The sequence below is a fragment of the Anas platyrhynchos genome, chromosome 1, assembly GCF_047663525.1.
Source record: "Anas platyrhynchos isolate ZD024472 breed Pekin duck chromosome 1, IASCAAS_PekinDuck_T2T, whole genome shotgun sequence".
Classification (NCBI taxonomy): domain Eukaryota; kingdom Metazoa; phylum Chordata; class Aves; order Anseriformes; family Anatidae; genus Anas; species Anas platyrhynchos.
Window position 1 is genome coordinate 119,673,723 of NC_092587.1, and position 18,500 is coordinate 119,692,222.

The window sequence follows — 18,500 nt, forward strand, 5'->3', positions numbered from 1 at the left end:
ATCTTGTTCCAGTTGATCATATTCCAATAAATCTGGTAGAAATTGGCAGTTTTCAGTCTTTGACGTGAACACTTAAAAGCAATAGATGTGAAGTACACTTCAATGATAGAAGTTTGGCCTAAGCAGAATCATTTCACACTATTTACACTTTGGTCAATGCTATATAAAACAAGCACTGGTTCTTCTCCTTATCAGTACTCATTTTGAAAATTTTCATATGCATTTACAAAAATCTAGAAAGCCAAAACCTTGCTTTTTTTTTTTTTTTTTTTAGTTGTTTGAATTTCTATGCCTAAAATGTGGAGTAAAGGCCTTAAAATGGCTTCTGTAGCTATACCAAGTGAGTAAATGTAGTTATTGCAGCATGATTTTTGTTCCATCATTCCTAAGGCATGGGCATGCGGATTTTTTTTTTTTTTTTTTCCAACAATAAGGTTTTATTAGCCAAGGAAAACATGTAAGCCAGAGTCAGAAGCCTCATTTCTGCTCACCCTCATTAGCATACTACTTTTAAGTCACCTTCACTTCACCTCTTTTGGTATTTTCTCACTGTTTTGGAGAATTGATCACACACATACACAAAAACAACAACAACAATAAAACACCTAGATACCAAGGGGGAAAAAAAAATAAGGAATACTGCTCAGGAAAAAAGAAAGAAAAAAAATGCTTAAATTAGTTTCTAAAATGGAAAAAAGTGTGTTCATGTGCTCCTGTGAATGGAGATCAACTGGTGGGATTTACATATATTAGAGGAGATTTTGTAAAAGTAGCAAAATAATACTCCATGTGACTAAATACAGATGGAAAAACAAGAAATTCACTGTAGCAAAAAAGAAATTCAATGTTACCTACAGACATCTTAACTTTGTGAGGAAACCTTTCTATAAAATGAGGTTATTGAAGAATGTAGGTTTGGAAAAGCTCTAAGTATAAAAATTACTATCTCTGTCCAGTCAGAAGCAATTGCAAGAGATACTTATGTAATCAATAAGCCCCTATTACAGTTTTGGTAACTCTTAATCATCATGCCCACAGCTCCTTTACTAGCAGTTATAAAACCAGAAACCAGATTAAGCTCTGGTTCATATAGTGGTGATCTTACTAGGAGTTTGATCTCCTATTTTAAGAAGTAGCTGGCTACGGAGGTTGCTTTTATATTATTTCCTGCTTCATGATTCTACAGGACAGTAGATGATACTCTAAGTCTCCATGAAGTTCTATATAATCTTTATGAAACTAAGGGTAAAATATTCCCTTCAAACTGATTTCTGTGCTGGGAAAAGGATTCTATTTCTATTTTTAAAAGAAAAAGTTTGGGAGGGATCAGCCTTCTTAACAACACATCCTCTGCTTCAAGACAAAATCAAGAATTCATTCTACATGAATTGTGGCAGGGATAAAATGAGTGGTAAAGTTCGATATTGCCATCTCTTTTTTATTTCATAATGTGAAAAATGTAAAGCAAAGGGCCCCCTTTCTGATCTGACTCTTACCTTGTCTAGAAAAAAAAAAAAAGTTCATTTTTTTTTAATGGGCAGAATTCTGGAAGTGTAATTTGAAATAATAAATAAATAATAAGAAATAACCTAAATAAAAAGACTTCATGTGATACCATTAACTAAGCATAATAAATTTAAATTTGGTTTCAACGTTCAATTACTCTTAAATAAGTAAAACAAACTTAATGTCAAATAAAAGAATCTCATCACAACATGCAAAAAAATTCTAGCTGGGAACATTACATTGTTCCTGGCTATACTGTCACAGAACAGAACAAATGCTCTTTGCCAAGTTCTTTCATTGATTTTAAACAGAGCACATCAAGGACAAGTGTACAACAGGGGAAGCATAACCCATTACACAGTAATGGATATTGCTAAAGGTTGCTTCATTACCTTTACTGGATGAGTGGCTGGTTTTTCCTTATATAAATGACACCCTTTAGACAAAACCTCTTCCACATTCGGCTGTTTAGCCTGTACTGCTGCTTCAGTTTCCTGAAAGATAAAAACACATGCAGTGTAGATTAACCGTAGCATACGCAATGAGACTGAAAAATCCTAAAGCTCTATGGGAGGCTGTAAACCACCAGTAAATTTGTTTCTGCTCAGGACTTGTTTCTGGGAAAACTTATAGACAGTAGCAACTGAAGTTAAAAAGGGTCACCAGAGGGAAAAAAAACAAAAACAAAAACAAAACAAAACGGAAAGAGGGGTGGAAAAGACTAATGCTAACAAAATAAACAGTGATAGGTCCCTTCCTCCTGAAAGTTTTGATAAAGCTATTACAAAGCTGACAAAAATTCATACTGAGAAAGACAGGCATGAGAAATCTCATTTAAGCAGCTCAGCCCTTTTGTCTACTTTATATTAACAGCAGCTTTAAAGTGCACTAGCGCATATTTTGTTCCTATAATACATGGCCTAAAAACTGTAACATGAAATGCAAAGATGCTGTTTAATTTAGAAAGACTAATAATATTAATAGTAAACTAATATTAGTTCTAGTAAACTACTACACAGGTAGCAAAGCATCCATACATGCAAATTCAAAACAAAGCATTGTAGTAGTGACAGTTTCTAAAGGTACAGAGAGGCACCTATCATTACCAATGATACCCTACTGAATTAGCAACATCATATTCCCTAGCAATTTTTCGTTTTTTAATCTGGAGAGGTGTCATCCACGTGCTAACATATGGCAACTCCAAGAAACCCTTCCCAACATACACAGTCTCTATTTTGTCAAGTCTTAACTACATACATATTTGGTGGAGCACTACATGCAATGGTTAAAAGCAAAAATCACTGAAAAGTGTAACAACAGATAAACTGTGTCTGGAAGTCCAAAATTTGTATTATTTTCAATTTGAAAGTAATAAGAAGTAACACAAGCAAAAACAGGTAGGCAAAAATCCCATAGTTATCTGAGAAATGTAAATTAAGTGGTTGGTTTGGTTTTCCTGTCTACACTTTTCTCCCATCTTTTTTTTTTTTTTCCCCCTATAGCTTGATTACCTTGCCCCATCTATCTAACCTTATTTTCTGTCCACAATCTCAGTTAATATTAATGTGAATGCAGACAAGACTGTATGCCAGGCTTGTCACTATCTGATGCAACACGTCATTTCATTATTGGAAATCTGCTATTATTCTCTCTGCAATGACTTTGTTGAAATCTGTGTCATTTTAAGTCTCAGCAAGGGACCATCTTACTCCTGTTTTCAACTCAGCATAGAAAATATGTCTACAGTACTGCCTGAAATTTGATGTGCAAAACATTATGGATAATCAGTAAAAATAATGTGTTGGTAAGTTCACTGCCATCCTCCATTTGTCCCTTCAAATACTGTTTACCACTAGCAAATAAAGTTAATTAAAGCTTGTCTGATTTCTTGCAATGATATTTGAAACATGTTGTATTTAATTACTTTTTATTATGCATTACAATATTAATGAGGTATACCTGTATGGATTCATAGAAAAGAAGCACTGAAAAGCAATGTACAACGGAACTAGGATATTGGAGGGGTGGAATTTTATTAACCTGTTGATCAAGCATTCATTGAAGTGCTATTTTTCTTGTTTCAGTACTAGGTTGGCTTTCTGCTTCTGTATTCACCACATAAAGACAAAATAATCATCAAGGAGTTTTGATGAAAAGGTCAATTTTCTGCCTATCTTGATGAAAAATAAGATTTTTTTAAAAAACAACTAAACCGTCTCCAATATTTTGCCATTATTATGTTATTTTCTGTTTTACATATCTCAAATAATTATGTTATTTTATAACAGTACCACATACCATAAAAAAATCTCTTAGCAGGTGCAATAGCACTATAATTCCCTGCAGAACCCCAGAATATCAAGATCAGTATGGGTACATCTATACCAGTTTAACTTGCATCGATGTGCCTTTGAAGCACATCTCTCTCTCATCCCCACTCACTGTGCTTTGGGATAACTCTTGTCATGGACTGGTCTGAGAGTGCACTGACTGGTTTCATACCAGCTATCACCAGAACAGAAAGTGTGCTCTGGGAGGGCCCCCTTAGACAGTCCCAGGACTTGGGTGCACCATCAGCCCTGACACTGCCCCTTCCCAAGCCCCCAATCAGGGCTTCCTGCTCCATGCACAGGCTCAGAACCCCACTTCAGCCCCACTGGGGCTCCCCCACCTGCCCAGGCCCAGACCCCCACATCTGTCCCAGGGTCTTCTGTCCCTGCCCCAGTGAGGCTTGCAGCTGGGCCAGGCTCCAGCTCCCCACAGCCCTGCTGTAGGCCACACCAAGCCAAGCCCAACCATGACCCCACATCCTGTCCCCAGGGAGGTGCCCTCTCCTATGAAGAAAAGCTGAGCAAGCTGGGACTGTTCAGCCTAGACGAGAGGAGACTCAGGGGGTTCTCACTGATACCTATAAATGCCAAGGGAGGGTACAAAGAGGATGGAGCTGGGCTCTTCCCAGTGGTGCTCAGTGCCAGGACAAAGGGCACAAACTGGAACATCAGAATATTTTTCACGTATTAGATCTGGCCTGGCTTGTAATAATAGCCGTTAACAATAACAGGAAAGTTCCACCACCAGGAAGTGAAAACCAAGAAAACCGGACCAGAGAAGGCACTACAGATACATTAAAAGGGCTATTAACAGGAGTTACTACTTCAGTCCTCTAGCTGCAACAAAGTTTGGCTGCTCAGTATTTATCCATCTTCTATATTGAAACGTGTACATTGATTTATCACATACACACATATAAATTTCCCTTTTAAAATTAGAGAAACAAAACAACAACAAAAAAGAATGACAGATGGTAATATGCAACCCCATATTTTACAGCAAAAAAGAAAATGTTTAACAGTCCTCTTTCTGATTTTTATTTTATGCAAGTACTAGTATACACAACATATAAGAACTAAGATATCCCATTTCTATATATTACATAAAGATTTGAAAAAATATTCTTTACAGATAGAAAAGGTGTGTTATTTATGCAGAGAATACAGTTACAATTTTCTATAGCCAGGAAGTGGCTATGGAAATATATAACTGTTACATCACCAATTCCTTCAGCCCAACAATTTTCTGGAATTACATGAACTAATCTTATGAAGAGCAATCTTTCAAAATCAATGGCCTTGACCTAAACTAAAATGCACTAAATCTATCCAATATGGAATGATGCTTCATTGGAGACGTGGAAATAAGAACAAGAGGAAAAACAGTTCTCAATATCTTGACATTCCTTTCAACGTTGCTGAAATTAAGAGATAGCCTATTTGTTAAAGCTACAAATAATTTTTCATTGTTGAACATTAATTTCAACATCATCTAAAAACATCACAAAATTATTTTTAATAAGTATACACCTGGTGAATTAAATCACTGCAGTAACTTTGAGTGAGCTCTTCGCATGGTTCACTGCCTGATAGGATAGCCCCTTGACAAATTTTGTCCATTGAGCAAATTTCCAGCAATTTCAAATCCATTTGCTAGGTGATACTATATCAATACAGGTCAAAAGATGAGAGAGTACTTTCAGAATGCTGCTCCACCGTTCAGTTTCCAAAGAGAACAAAAAGGTAGCAACTATAACTTGTCCTCCAGTAGTTTCTTACAACAAAGAGACTGCGGTTATTATCTAGCCTGTACAGGACTCAAGTGAATAGCATACTCCAAGAGCAGGGCCTGAAGTCTGTTCTCCATCACACAGGCCAAACTACTGCTAAAGCTAACACAACTTGTCTGTACACGTCTGGAAGTAGAAATCAGTATTTTGGAAATGCCAAAGACATAACTTTTTAGAAATCCTGATTCAAGATAGTCCACTCTGCTACCACACTGACTTCTTCCTCCCCCGCCCCCCATGTGAGAATGACTGTAGGACAGATGCAGTACTCTCTCTTTGTGAGACAGAGCTGATTCTACAGATTCTACAGAAATTTCACAATTTATGAACTGCCTGTGAAAGGAATTGTAATGCTACTTCTGGGCTGGGTGATGAATATGCTAACTAAACTTTTCACACATATGGCAAATTAAAATACATCCTCTCTGGAAACTGCTGTTTTTTAAACATGTATAAACAGCAAGAATAAAACAGAGGCCACCTTTACTCCATGAGATACCACTGAAGAATGTTAATTGGTGTTAAAATAGCACTTCAAAACAGATGAAAATCCATGGCAGAATAAGCCACGTTGGCTTCTGTATTTCCAACAACATGTCAGTTCAACCTGCTGAAAACATTTGCAGGCTGAAAAAGTTGCAGGGACTTGTCTACAGCCCAATATGGACTAGGAAAGTCTGTTGATACAGCTCAAAACTTAGAAATCCATATTCCCTAGCTGAAATCAGTATATTGGCTAAACCTCTGGTGTATATGGTAATGGAACAGAAAGTTAGTTGGCTTGGCATATGTTATTTCAAGATATGGTAACTACCCTAGCAGACATAGACAGGTGGTTTGACATATGCTACAGACACACTAGAAGGCCCAGACAACTATCTATAGAAGTATCTGCAGCATTTCAGACTATTTGTCTATATTTAGAATCAAAAGCGTTGATTCACCTTTTCTTGTAACACCGATTGAACTTTTGGGATCATATTTTCTAATGAGATAATCTCCACAGGACATTTTCTGCATGGACAGTAGGAGATGCTCAGGGCATTTAAACCTGTGTCTTTGTGGTGAATTGCAATGCAAAAATGGAAACTTGATTACAACTTTCAAATAAAAAATATAATTTAGGAATTAATATATTGTTTTAAAATTGATTATCTCTTTTTGTCAATACTCCATTAAATAAAGGTTAAAGAAGAGAAGGTTTTGTTTTTCAGAGAAACAGAAGCAGTAAGCAATTTCCCTTCACTTTATTGAGTGCAACAAAGCAGCTGGACTCGATTGTCCTTATAGGTCCCCTTCCAACTTAGGATATTCTATTATTCTATGACATTTAACAAACACATATATTAAATCTGAAACCTAAAGCAATTTGGAGGCTTTAAACTTCAAAAAGACTTATCTGAATAATCAGATATGAATCCTCATATATTTTGTCTTGATAACAGAATATTGTATTTAATTCTCATATTTAAAAGACAAAAATACCGTATAGAGCTGTAACCAGAATTCTTTGAGATAGATTGTCTTATTCATATACACAAGAAGCTCCAGCAAGGTTCACCAAAACATTCATATCTATCTTTCAGGTTACTCTTCCCAGATATTTTAGGGAAAAGGCTATAAACAAATGGTGAGGCTCTAAGTGCCTCATTTTTCCCCCCACAGGTGTGTTGACTCAGTGCAGAGCTGAGGTCCTGAAAAACAAATAAAAGTTGATGGAAAATGGATATGTGAATATGTTACTCTCTTCAAGAATTATGGTTTTAAATAAGTGACCTAACTTACCTTTTGACTCAGTTCTGCACATTCCCATTCATGGAACAGGTTAACAAACTAAACAACCACAAGAAGAGTGGTCAGAGGAGACTTAATTAGATCAAAGTTCAGCTATACCACAATAAGTATCAGACCTTGATGGTAGGCCAAACAGTCATCAATGGCATTCTCTGGCACTTTAGATATTTATACAACAGTATTAGAATACATCTAGGACATGCTGTTAACAGCTCTGTGGCCACAGTGAAGTGGGACTAATCCACTGGGAGAAAAAAAAAGGTGCCAGTATTTCAACTTCCAGAATATAGAGTTTAATTGATCTTCATAAAATTCAAGGAGAAACAAGTTTGTATCTCTGTTCTTTTCTATGTAACAGATTAAAAGGTTTGACAACTTTCTGAATATTTCACTTATCTCTACACAGAAAGACAAAACTCTGTGAACATAAAAGTTATAGAATTTAATTTTGCCCTCCTGTCTTAGGGATTTATGAAAAAACAAACAAACAAACAAACAAAAAACAAACAGGTAATTTAAAAACATCCCATTAGTGGTCTAGGTTAAAGTTTAGCTTGCAAATGTATTAATAAAAACAAACAAACAAACAAAAAAAGCTGTAACTGTTGGACAAGCAATTTTAAGCATCAGTCTTTAAAATGCCATTTTAATGAGTAAATAAAATAACTGATCTTTCCATCATTACTTCAAATCAGTGTTATTTTAAGTATATAAGACCCAAACTAAGGTCCCAAGATAATTTTAGAATCTACATTTATGGGGAGAATAATGTGAGATTCATCCAATTTTTTAGAAGTAACATGTAAAAGACAAACACCTGTTTTAATAAGATGAGAAAGCTGATCTAACTGTAGCACTTGACCTCAGATAACAGTTGTGAAGATACTTCAGAGGGGAAACAATTATTTCACAGGAAAGAGCATTATACAAAGGACATCTTCCTTCTAAAACTGTAATGCTTTAATTTCATAACTACTTTATAAACTTATGAGTTCCAGCCTTGAGCAATTTGTAAAATACATGGACACTGTGTCTGTTAAGACCTGGTAACATTCTTCATCATTCTGTTCCTGGCTATGCTTCTTTTTCTTTTCTTTCCGTTTTTCAGTAACAGCAATGAGAAAATCTTCCACAATGAAATGGAACTGAGAATTTAAACCAGGCAAACAACATGGCTGGAATGGCAATACCCACCACTGTACAGATGAAAATGATGGATTTTTCAAAGCTCATTTTCCTGTTGGCTATCAAAAATTTGTGAGCTTCCTCTGTACATCTACAGGAGATGAAATATAGTAGGTTTTTCCCCACACAGAAATCAGTATCAAGGCACTGCAGCTGTCTGTCCTGAAAAGGAAATTTCCTGGAGGTGCTGAAGATGAAGTAAATTATTAGCTGTAAAGACATGTCCCATAGATATGGGATATGAAAAGAATTTTTCTATGGTAGCCATATACCGATAAGGCATGATGATTAATCATCAAGTTGGATTGTGAAGACATCCAGTAAGAATTATTTGAAACTGGTTATGATTTAGGGTATTTTATTTTAAGGCTGGACAAGGCATAGAATGAAACAGCTGCCCCTGTTCTACCTAGACTTCAGATCCTGTCATAGTTCCATAGTTTTGTTATCTCATAAAAGAGATAACAGAACCCAGGAGAACACAGAGAAAGCAAACTTGACAGAAATACATATAAAATTCTTGTGAGGAAATAAGGGAAGTCCCAATAATTTCACAGGCTGTCTCTTAGTTACGTGGTCTTTTAGATAGATAAGGAGAATATTTCAGCAGGAGAAAAACAGGCATGTAATATAAGTATTTTGTTGAATTTGAGAAAAGATCCGATAATCCACAACTCCAAACTGAATGTGATACACACTGTTCCCTAAAACTTCACTTGTGAGTGCACCAGAGACTCCTCTGGATACACAGACTCTAAATGCAAAATAAGAAAGGTGTTATATTGACTTCAAAAACATGCTGCTGCTAAGAATTCAAGACAGTAATTTTTTGTCTCTATAGCATGGAATTTACACTTAATTCAAACAAAGTTAACAACTTTTACTGCTTCCACAAGATTTTTAGGCATGAATTGAACTACTTATGAGCTATCTTGACTTGCAAGTGAAATTTGTTAATACTTATAAAGGATTGAGTCACAAACTTTATTAATTTCTTCTTGTAGGAAGGAAAGAAAGGAAAAAGAATTTCTTCTCTATAAATGCACAACTAATGACAGTTCTATCAATAATCTGAATTAAAATAATTTAATATGGGAAGGGTGGTGGTTTTTTTGCTTGTTTTGTTTTTAAATCAATGTCAAATTTTTGGATGCTCCTTCTTTTCTCTCACATGCAAATTTTCCTCTTCTTTCCAAATGTGGTAAATAAAGATTTATTTCCAGATGAGTTTCTGACTACAGAAGGAAATTAGAAAAAAAAAGTCAAAATCAAAATACATTACTGTCATAAGAAGGCTTTGTTGGTTGTAACCTGTTTTCAGATATGCTTCTCTTCTGGTATTAGACTGGTATTATTATCTTTAAAACAAAAACAGACTACTCCAGTGAAAATAATTTTTTTTGTTTGTTTGTTTTTAGTATTTTTATTTTTTTTTTAGTATTGCCCTTCACTAAAGAAGGTCTTCATGCTACATCTCCTAAGCAAGACAGCCCTTAAGGATGCCACGCCACATGGCCTTCTTTGCCTAGGCAAAGGGGAGAAAAGTGCAAGTAAGAAAAACAGAGATTCATATGACAGTAATCCTCTGTACTGTTTCACAGTGTATATTTATACAAAAGCAGCTAGAAGAAAGAGTAGAATTTCAGTATGTTGCTTCAGCAGCAGAAGCAGGGATAGATTTCAGTAAATGGAATTTACTTTCTTATTGTTTTGAAAATGTGCAGTTTGATAATTTCTCACTGCCTGGTTTGCAACTGCAAACAGTTAAGTTATATCCATACTTTGGGTGGTAGTACCTTGGGTTTCTTTAATATCCACAAGCAAGTGTGTTACCAGAAATTATCAGAAGTGGTTTTTTTATTGTTATTATTATTATTTATTTTTTATGTGGGACATTACAAGAGAGTGGCTGTGTGGGGCTGAGTGGCAGACCTGGTTTAAACCACAACAGTGGTTTAGAAACAATTCCTTCTTCACTTCCCTCAACAATCATCTTTCACTGCAGGATTTATTATATCTAACAGGTTGCCTCTCTTTACGTCACCTATAGTATCGTGCAAGAGTTAAGCTTCGCAACACTCTGCCTGATATCTCAAAGCCACATCTACTTGGAAGTTCAGCAGAAAGTCTGCAATAGGACTGAGAGTTTTCCACATTATCACTAATTTCAGTGTGAGAAGGAGCTAAGAATTTTTAGTCATATGTTCATATCTCCACTCAAAATAATAAAACAAAAAAAAGATTTTCTTTTTTTTTTTACTTAAATATCAATCAAATTAATGTCAAAAAAAATCTAACAGTCAAATATCAATCAAAATCAAATGGATATAGTTAGCAATGTACAAAAAATGAGAAGACTCTCACTGCCTCTAATATTTACTAGTCAGTAATCATGTCAAAGCACATTAAACTAAAGCTAATAGAACCTTCTGTAGAGATAAAAAGTCATTTGTATGAATTCTTCTTCAAATCCCAGTACTTTAAATTGTAGGTGATCAGCAGAGAAAAATATATAATCTCATAGAAAAGGAGTTACAATTTAATAAATAACATGCTATTATCAAGATGAGTGTCTAGGAGCTTTTAAGAATTGCATTTTGAGGAGAAAGAGGGTTTTCTATTTAGGAAAAGACCACATGAAAAAGAACATAAATAACCGGGAGAATGTTAGGATATTTCCTCTCCTATTCACAGTGTACAGTTTCCTATCTGTGAAAACCTAACTATACTAAGGCAAGGAATAGCTTTCGTATTCACTTCACTAGAACCATGATAAACTGCTTTGTCATTTCCGTAAGTTCCTCCCTGTATTTGTTCACTCATTCATATTAGTCACAATCTTCTCTGGGACTCTGAACATTACCTGAATGGTTTTTAATAGTGCAAGGAAGAAGCCAAAAGACAGAGTTGATATACAACCTCACTAACTTCCAAGCAACTCACCCACACTTTTAAAAAGCTTATGTTTCCAAGAACAAAACCACATCTTGGCTTACTAGTCACTGATTATTTCCTCGAAAAATACTACTCCTCATAACAAATACCTAATCTCTCAAAACATCTCTCTTTGCCTGAGATGCAGGGGGATATGTGTTTTGCAATCTATCCTGAACACTGTAAAGTCTACGTTACAGCTTAAAGAATATACAAGGATTACTCCTAGGGAATGTTTTCCCACCTTTTCACAATCCATTTGCAACTAATATCAGTTAATGTTCTTCTGCTAAGAAAAGATATTTAGAAGAGGTTTGGACACAGATTGTTGCAAATTTAAGGGATCAAAGCTCACAGAGAAAACACTGAGCAGGTTGCTATTCAAAGTCCCATATAAAGATTTCTGGAAAGAGTGGTGTGCAGAAATATCATGCTCTGGTTCTATGAGTTGATTAAATTGACATTTACTACAGATCTAAATAATGCATTGAAAATAGGACTACTTTAAGTAATCAAACAGTATTTCATCATCAGAAGTTTTCACATTTCAACCTTTCCACAAATCAGAGATGTCAGTGAGACAGTGAGACAAATCTCTGTGGTATGTATTCCTTACATGCTCATGTGGTTGATCTAAACTTTCTATCTTTTATGGCAGATAAAAATTACTCATTTAAAAGGATGATAGCAAAATGAAAAGATAAAATAATAATAATGACTTGTTTCTGACTTCTCGGCCTAGCTTGTCAAGCAGGCATTGACAAATGAAGGCTAATGGAAGAAAAAACACAGGACTGTCCAGTCAACACTTTCATTCTCTCATGTGGATGTGTGAGGAATGTTTTAACAATTCCAATTCGTGTCCATAAATTCGTGTCCATAAATTCATGTGCATAAAGAATAATTCTGTTTGAATCCTGTCTGCCTCTGGGCCCTGCACTGGCAGTTTAATTCTTGAACCACAGATGCAGTGTGCCCCAGTCTCCCCCTCATTCCAGTCAATTTATCACGTCTTCAGAAAACACTCCTTAAATTTATGAACCTGTTTGCTTTTGTTATTCCTGACTTCTAGTTCTAACAGTTACAGCCTTTTTTCCTGTCTTCTTCGAGATTAACTTAACACTGCTATAGATGTGTCTGTGAATGGCTGGGGAAGAATGTTTTAATTACTCGTGAAGCGTCAAATAAGAAAGCTGTTTGTGTTTGATGTCTGGGAGTTTCAGAACAACTGATAACAACTAGTGACTGTTATGGGATACTATGAGGATCCTTGGTATCTGGCCAGGGGGGCCAAGAGATTAAGAGGAAGAAAAAAGAAGCTGAAGGACGGTTGGGAGACAAGACCTGTGGAGAGTGTACAGAGAGTGTTCCATAAACTTGGAATAGTGCCAAGTAAGTACAAAGGGTGAGAGGAAGACTACGAGCCTTCAGCATGAAAGACCCCTAGAGACCCCCAGAGGAGACTGATGCGCATGCTCCAGTAGGAGGAACTGGACCCCGGAAGCTAATTTTAATAATCTCTTTTTTTAGAAGTAGTAATGAATATGTATTAGTCTAGGTGCATAAAAATCAGCTGCTTGATGGAACTGGTGTGCGTCCTGGTGGAGCGGAGACTCCCGGTGCACCCAGCGCTGTTTGCTTACCTCTATTCCTTTATAATCTTTTAATAAATCCTATTTTTTTATTTAATCCTAATTTGAATCCTGAGCCATTTATAACAATTTGGGGGCTCGTCCGGGAGGGCTATAGTTCCTGAATTCTGATTTAATCTAGGAGAGGCGCCCCACCATTTGGTGGCTCCTGTTTGAGTCAGATCGGGACTAATGCCATCCTGAACCTGAATAAAGGTAAGCAAAGAATTTAATTTTTTTTTGAGCTCCCGTGTTGCCGGCTGTTTTTTGCCCGTAATTCTGCGCGCGAAGATCCGGACGAAGACGACAGAGTCGTTTGGATACCGTTCGGTTGGATTCCGGTGTCCGGAATCGAACCGGATGAAGACGACAGTCGTTTGGATACCGTCTGGTTCGATCCCAGACGAAGACAGCAGAGACGCTGGTGGATACCGTCCGATTGGAGTCTGGACGAAGACGACTGATTCGTAAGATACCGTCCGGTTGGGTAAGGGTACGGTTGCCAGTTTTTGTGTGTGAGAGTGTAACTGAGACTTCTAAAGTCAGCGTGGAGGTCTTTTTGTTTTCTCACTGGTTCTAATCTCCTGTCGGGGGGGCTGGGCTGGTGAGAAGAGGGATACGTGGGTGGGTGATAGGTCCTAAACCCCCTGCAAGACACTCTCATCGGGCAGCCAAGGGCTGTGGGAATTGCCACTAGTAAAATTCCCGGATGGGTCAGATAAAATCGAAGACCAAGGACCAGAAAGGGAGCAAATTACCAGATATATGACCAAAAAGTCCATTATGAATAATTATTAGAAATTGGAACAATAGGGGCCCCAGAAAATTAAAGAGTAAATTGAAAATGATTATTATATGATAGAATGACCAAAAGAACCCTTAAGACCCCATGTATTTTGATCCACAGAGGACGGGGTCTGTCAGGCTTTGAACATTAATAGTAGAATACCCGTGGATCCAGAAAAGAGCAAGCTGAAACATTGGAATTAGAAATTAGAGAGCAATTGATTAAGAATGAATATGTGCTACTGTGCTGTGCTGCGCTTATACCACCAGATAACAGGAGCCTCTCGGGCCCCGAGAACCAGATCAAAAACAACCTCATGGTTCAGACTTTAATCAAGGGGTCTAAGATAAGGAGGAGTGTTCACAAAGGGACAGGTTATGTATATGTATAGGAATGTTTATGTATATGTAACTCTTTACTAAAGCAATTTGTCACGTTAGGCCTGCACGACTTTGGTGGGACTACCCGCCCCGTGCTGCACGGCACTGAGTAAACATACCTACTTTACAATCTTACTGATTGTGGAGTCAGCTTTCTGAGAGTCATTTTGGTGAGCCAGGCAGGAGACACTCTGCTCGGCTGCGGGATCGGCTGCAGCGTGGACGCCCCTAGGTGCACCCTGAGTGTTTTTGCTCGGAGGGGACTCCACTCTCAGCTGCTCACCACAGGAGCAAAGATCTCCTGAAACTGCAGACAAACGGTATGTTTTCAGCTGCTGGAGGGATACTAACTGGAGTGTTAATAATTGTATGTGTTTTTATGTATGTATTTTGTGTTGAAAGTATTTGTGTAAATGTAAGGGTTTGAAACAAAGTGTTACAAGTCACTTCACGAAGAACACAATCAGAGACAATACTTATTTGGTTGGTTATCATTCTAAATTATATTCCTGTGGTATGAATGAGATGTGCTGGAGGCCTCCGTGTGCGATTGTGCTGTGTGAGTGAGACGCAGCGTTGCTGCAAAGCGAGTGCAGGATCCGTTGTTCCGTACTCTCCGCAAGGGGAGTGGGCAGAAACAAAGTGCTTGACAAACTGAAAAGAAGTGATGTTTTATCCAAGTTTTGAGTGGTGGTGCCTAATATATGGGCCCGGTGTATCTTGTGTATTTTGTGTATCCTATTTTTGCTCTTAAATGTTTTGACTGTGACAGGAAAAAGGCAGGAGCATGATATGACATGCTTCCTGCAACATATGAGGCCCGCACAGGCCGAGACCTGGACTCACTGAGACCCAGACGAGACCCAGACTCGCTGAGACCTGAACAGGCCGAGAGACCTGAGCGGCGCCGAGAGACCGGAGCGGCGCTGGGAGACCCGAGACACTACGGAGGGAACTACCGCTGGACGGAGAGAGCCCTGAGAGACGCTGCAGAGCCACGGACGGCTCTGAGAGACACAGAATAGACCTGACAGAAGCTGCAAAACGCGGGGAAATTGAAGTAATTGCGGAACATCCGAGATCGAGTTGCTACGGGAGACCAGAGGCGTCAGTGGACACCGGTAGCTGACCCTCAGCGTGTGGCGAGTCGGCACAGAGCAAAGGGGCGGACATCAGGACCCTGCAGCCTGTCTGACATAACCATGGAGGCAGCGGCAGCAGCGGCTGTGCTGCTTCACTCTGGCATTCTTTTTATAAAAGGTTTATCTTGCAATGTAAAAAAAAAAAAGACTATTAGTCCCCAGATCGGTGTTATAACTATTACTAATGACGACTTAGCTCTATTGCAGGGCAGGAGTGCAGAGACGCAGATCACACTGCCAAATGACCACCGGCAGGCTCTTTCACAAACCTAAGGTTGCAGCTGGCACTGCCTGCAGCCGTATAGCAGACGTTACACTCTCTTTCCTAACTAGTAATCATGTGTCTCATCCATTTGTGGTGAATGGCCAGTGACAAAAAGAAAAGGGGGGAGACAAAGACAGAAACGGTACAAGGAGGATGCCACTGACACTAACAGCATGGGTAATAGGAGTAGTATAAGTGACACAGGTGATGGTGCGGGGCGCTCTGCCTGCTGCTCGCCTTCGCCTGACTGTGCACTGCTGCCAACGGTGCTAGAGTAAAATGTGAAGACTGCTCAGATGGCAGTGATGAGAGTGCTTGTGTGAAGAAGATGTGTACTGAATCTGACTTTGTGTGCATAGATATCAATAAAGTGTGTAACCAGCATAGAGACTGCAAGGACGGGGGTGATGAGCCCCTGAAGGAATGCAACATACATGAATGTGACTGTCCAGCTGGGTTTGAGTTTGTAGACAAGAGAAACTGTGGAGATATTGATGAATGTCAAAACCCTGGTATCTGTAGTCAAATCTGTATCAACCTGAAAGGTGGCTACAAATGTGAACGTAGCCGTGGCTATCAGATGAATCCTGCTACAGGAACCTGGAAAGGGCCATACGGGTACAGAAATACAAATAACATCCGTGATTATAATGACACTGCTAAGCAGGGTTTAGGGGTTCATAACATGGAGACAAGGGGTAACAACTACAATTGTACAGCTTTGGCCTTACCTCCTGATGTTTTTCTGATTTGTGGGGATGGGGCCTGGCAAGGTATCGCTGCAAATGCTATCAGATGTCCATGTTACTTAGATAAACTCATTGTATTTGCTCCTAGCTTGTTACAGTTGCGTGAGATCACCAGACATAAATGGGCATTGCTTGCACCGGATAGCAATGATAATGTTGAATTGTGTGGGGTTGCAGCTAGAGCAGCATTGGCAATTTTAGTGCTTGGAGTGGCATCTGCGGCCGCACGTAACAACTTAGAAAAATTGGTATGCTGGGCCAAGAAGCAAGCCTATGCCATGACAGAGATACTTGAGGAGATGTTACCAGATCAAAATAGTCTGCGACATGCGCTCTTACAGGATCAAGCTGCTATTGACTTTTTGCTTTTGGCTCAAGGGCATGGGTGTGAGGGACTGTACCTTGTTTTACTGACTACTGAAACAGCTGTGAGAACCGCAGAAAGGGACCCATGCATCCAGAATAAAAGGACCAGTAACTACTGAAACTTGGAGGGTTGAGTCCGCTCCTGGGAAACTGAAACTCAAGCTAAGGAAGAACTAATATTCTGGCAACGAGGCTCTGCATGAATTAAGGATGTCAAATAAAGGGGACAAGCCTGAAGGGAGGAAAGGGAGAAGGCAAGACCAGGGCAGGACCCTCCACTGCGGTGTGTATGGTCTACCGAGGGAGGCAACCCCTATGGGTATTGACTGCCGAGTGAGAGGGCCTCGACTGGACTTCTCCCACACTAAGGTCAGGTTGTCCTGAGAAAATAACATAAGAACCTTTTTTTTAACCTATATAAAATTGTGATTCGTTTTCCAGGAGCTGGATCACCCTGACAGGCCGAATGGTAACACAAGCCTGAATCAACCCTGAAGGTGTTTGCCTATTATGATCCAGATACGTGGGCAGAAGACAGATCCTGGGACTATAGGACCCCAGTATATATACTTAATAGAATAATTAGGTTATTAGCTGTAATAGAAATAGTTATAAATGATGAGAACTGCTTTGTATCAAAATAGCCTAGCTTTGGATTATTTACTAGCACAAGAAGGAGAAGTCTGTGGAAAATTTAGCTTTAGTAATTGCTGTTTAAAAATTGATAAAAAGGGTGTTTCTTCCTAGTAGCTGATAGAAAGTTATGTTCTGGTTTAGGATGAGAAGAATGTTAATAATATGCTGATGTTTTAATTGTTTTTAATTGTTACAGAGCAGTGCTTACATCAAGCCAAGGACCAAGCTAAATTCAGCTTCTCACTGTCCTGTCAGCAGGCAGGCTGGGAGGAGGGCCGGACTGCTCGGGGTTAGGTTGGGCATCGGACAGCAGGTGGTGAGCAATTGCATTGTGCATCACTTGTTTCGTACACATTATTACTAGTAGTAATATTATCATTATTATTGTTATTATTATTATTATTTTCTTGTTTTTATCTCAACTCACAGGCTTCACTTTCCCATTTCTCTCTCCCATCCCAGAGAAGGAGAGGGGGGACGTGAGCGAGCAAACACAAACCTGGAAGGATATGGAATGGGATTTATTTTCATTTATTTTCATTTATTTTTATTTTCATGGCTGCCTGGTGGACCATGGGTTAAAAGAGTGTTATTTTTATTGTTATGTGGTGTAAAGATGTTATTGTCTATACCTTGTATGATACCTTGTCTTACATTATTAATACACCGGGTGATAAATAGTACATTGGTAATAACTTCATTTAAAAAAAAAAAAAAAAAAGAGAATATGTCAATTATGATGCTTAAGAATTGGACCCTCCAAGAACAAACTGATGAAATCCAATTATTAATAACAGAAGAGACACGAATTGGGGATATTAAAAAGAAGATAAGGGATTGTGAGGAATGTTTTAACAATTCCAATTCGTGTCCATAAATTCGTGTCCATAAATTCATGTGCATAAAGAATAATTCTGTTTGAATCCTGTCTGCCTCTGGGCCCTGCACTGGCAGTTTAATTCTTGAACCACAGATGCAGTGTGCCCCAGTCTCCCCCTCATT

At 38.4% G+C, this 18,500-nt stretch overlaps 1 protein-coding gene across 16 annotated transcripts in view; it reads right to left on the reverse strand.

The window, feature by feature from the left end:
• The window catches only part of DMD (dystrophin), a 1,236,775-nt gene that overhangs the window by 367,507 nt on the left and 850,768 nt on the right, over positions 1 to 18,500 (reverse strand). For all 16 annotated transcript variants that reach the window (XM_072027522.1, XM_072027514.1, XM_038175527.2 and 13 more), the window contains one exon: positions 1,899 to 2,000. In XM_072027522.1, coding sequence (XP_071883623.1) covers positions 1,899 to 2,000 — 102 coding nt within the window. The remainder of the gene's footprint in view (positions 1 to 1,898; positions 2,001 to 18,500) is intronic.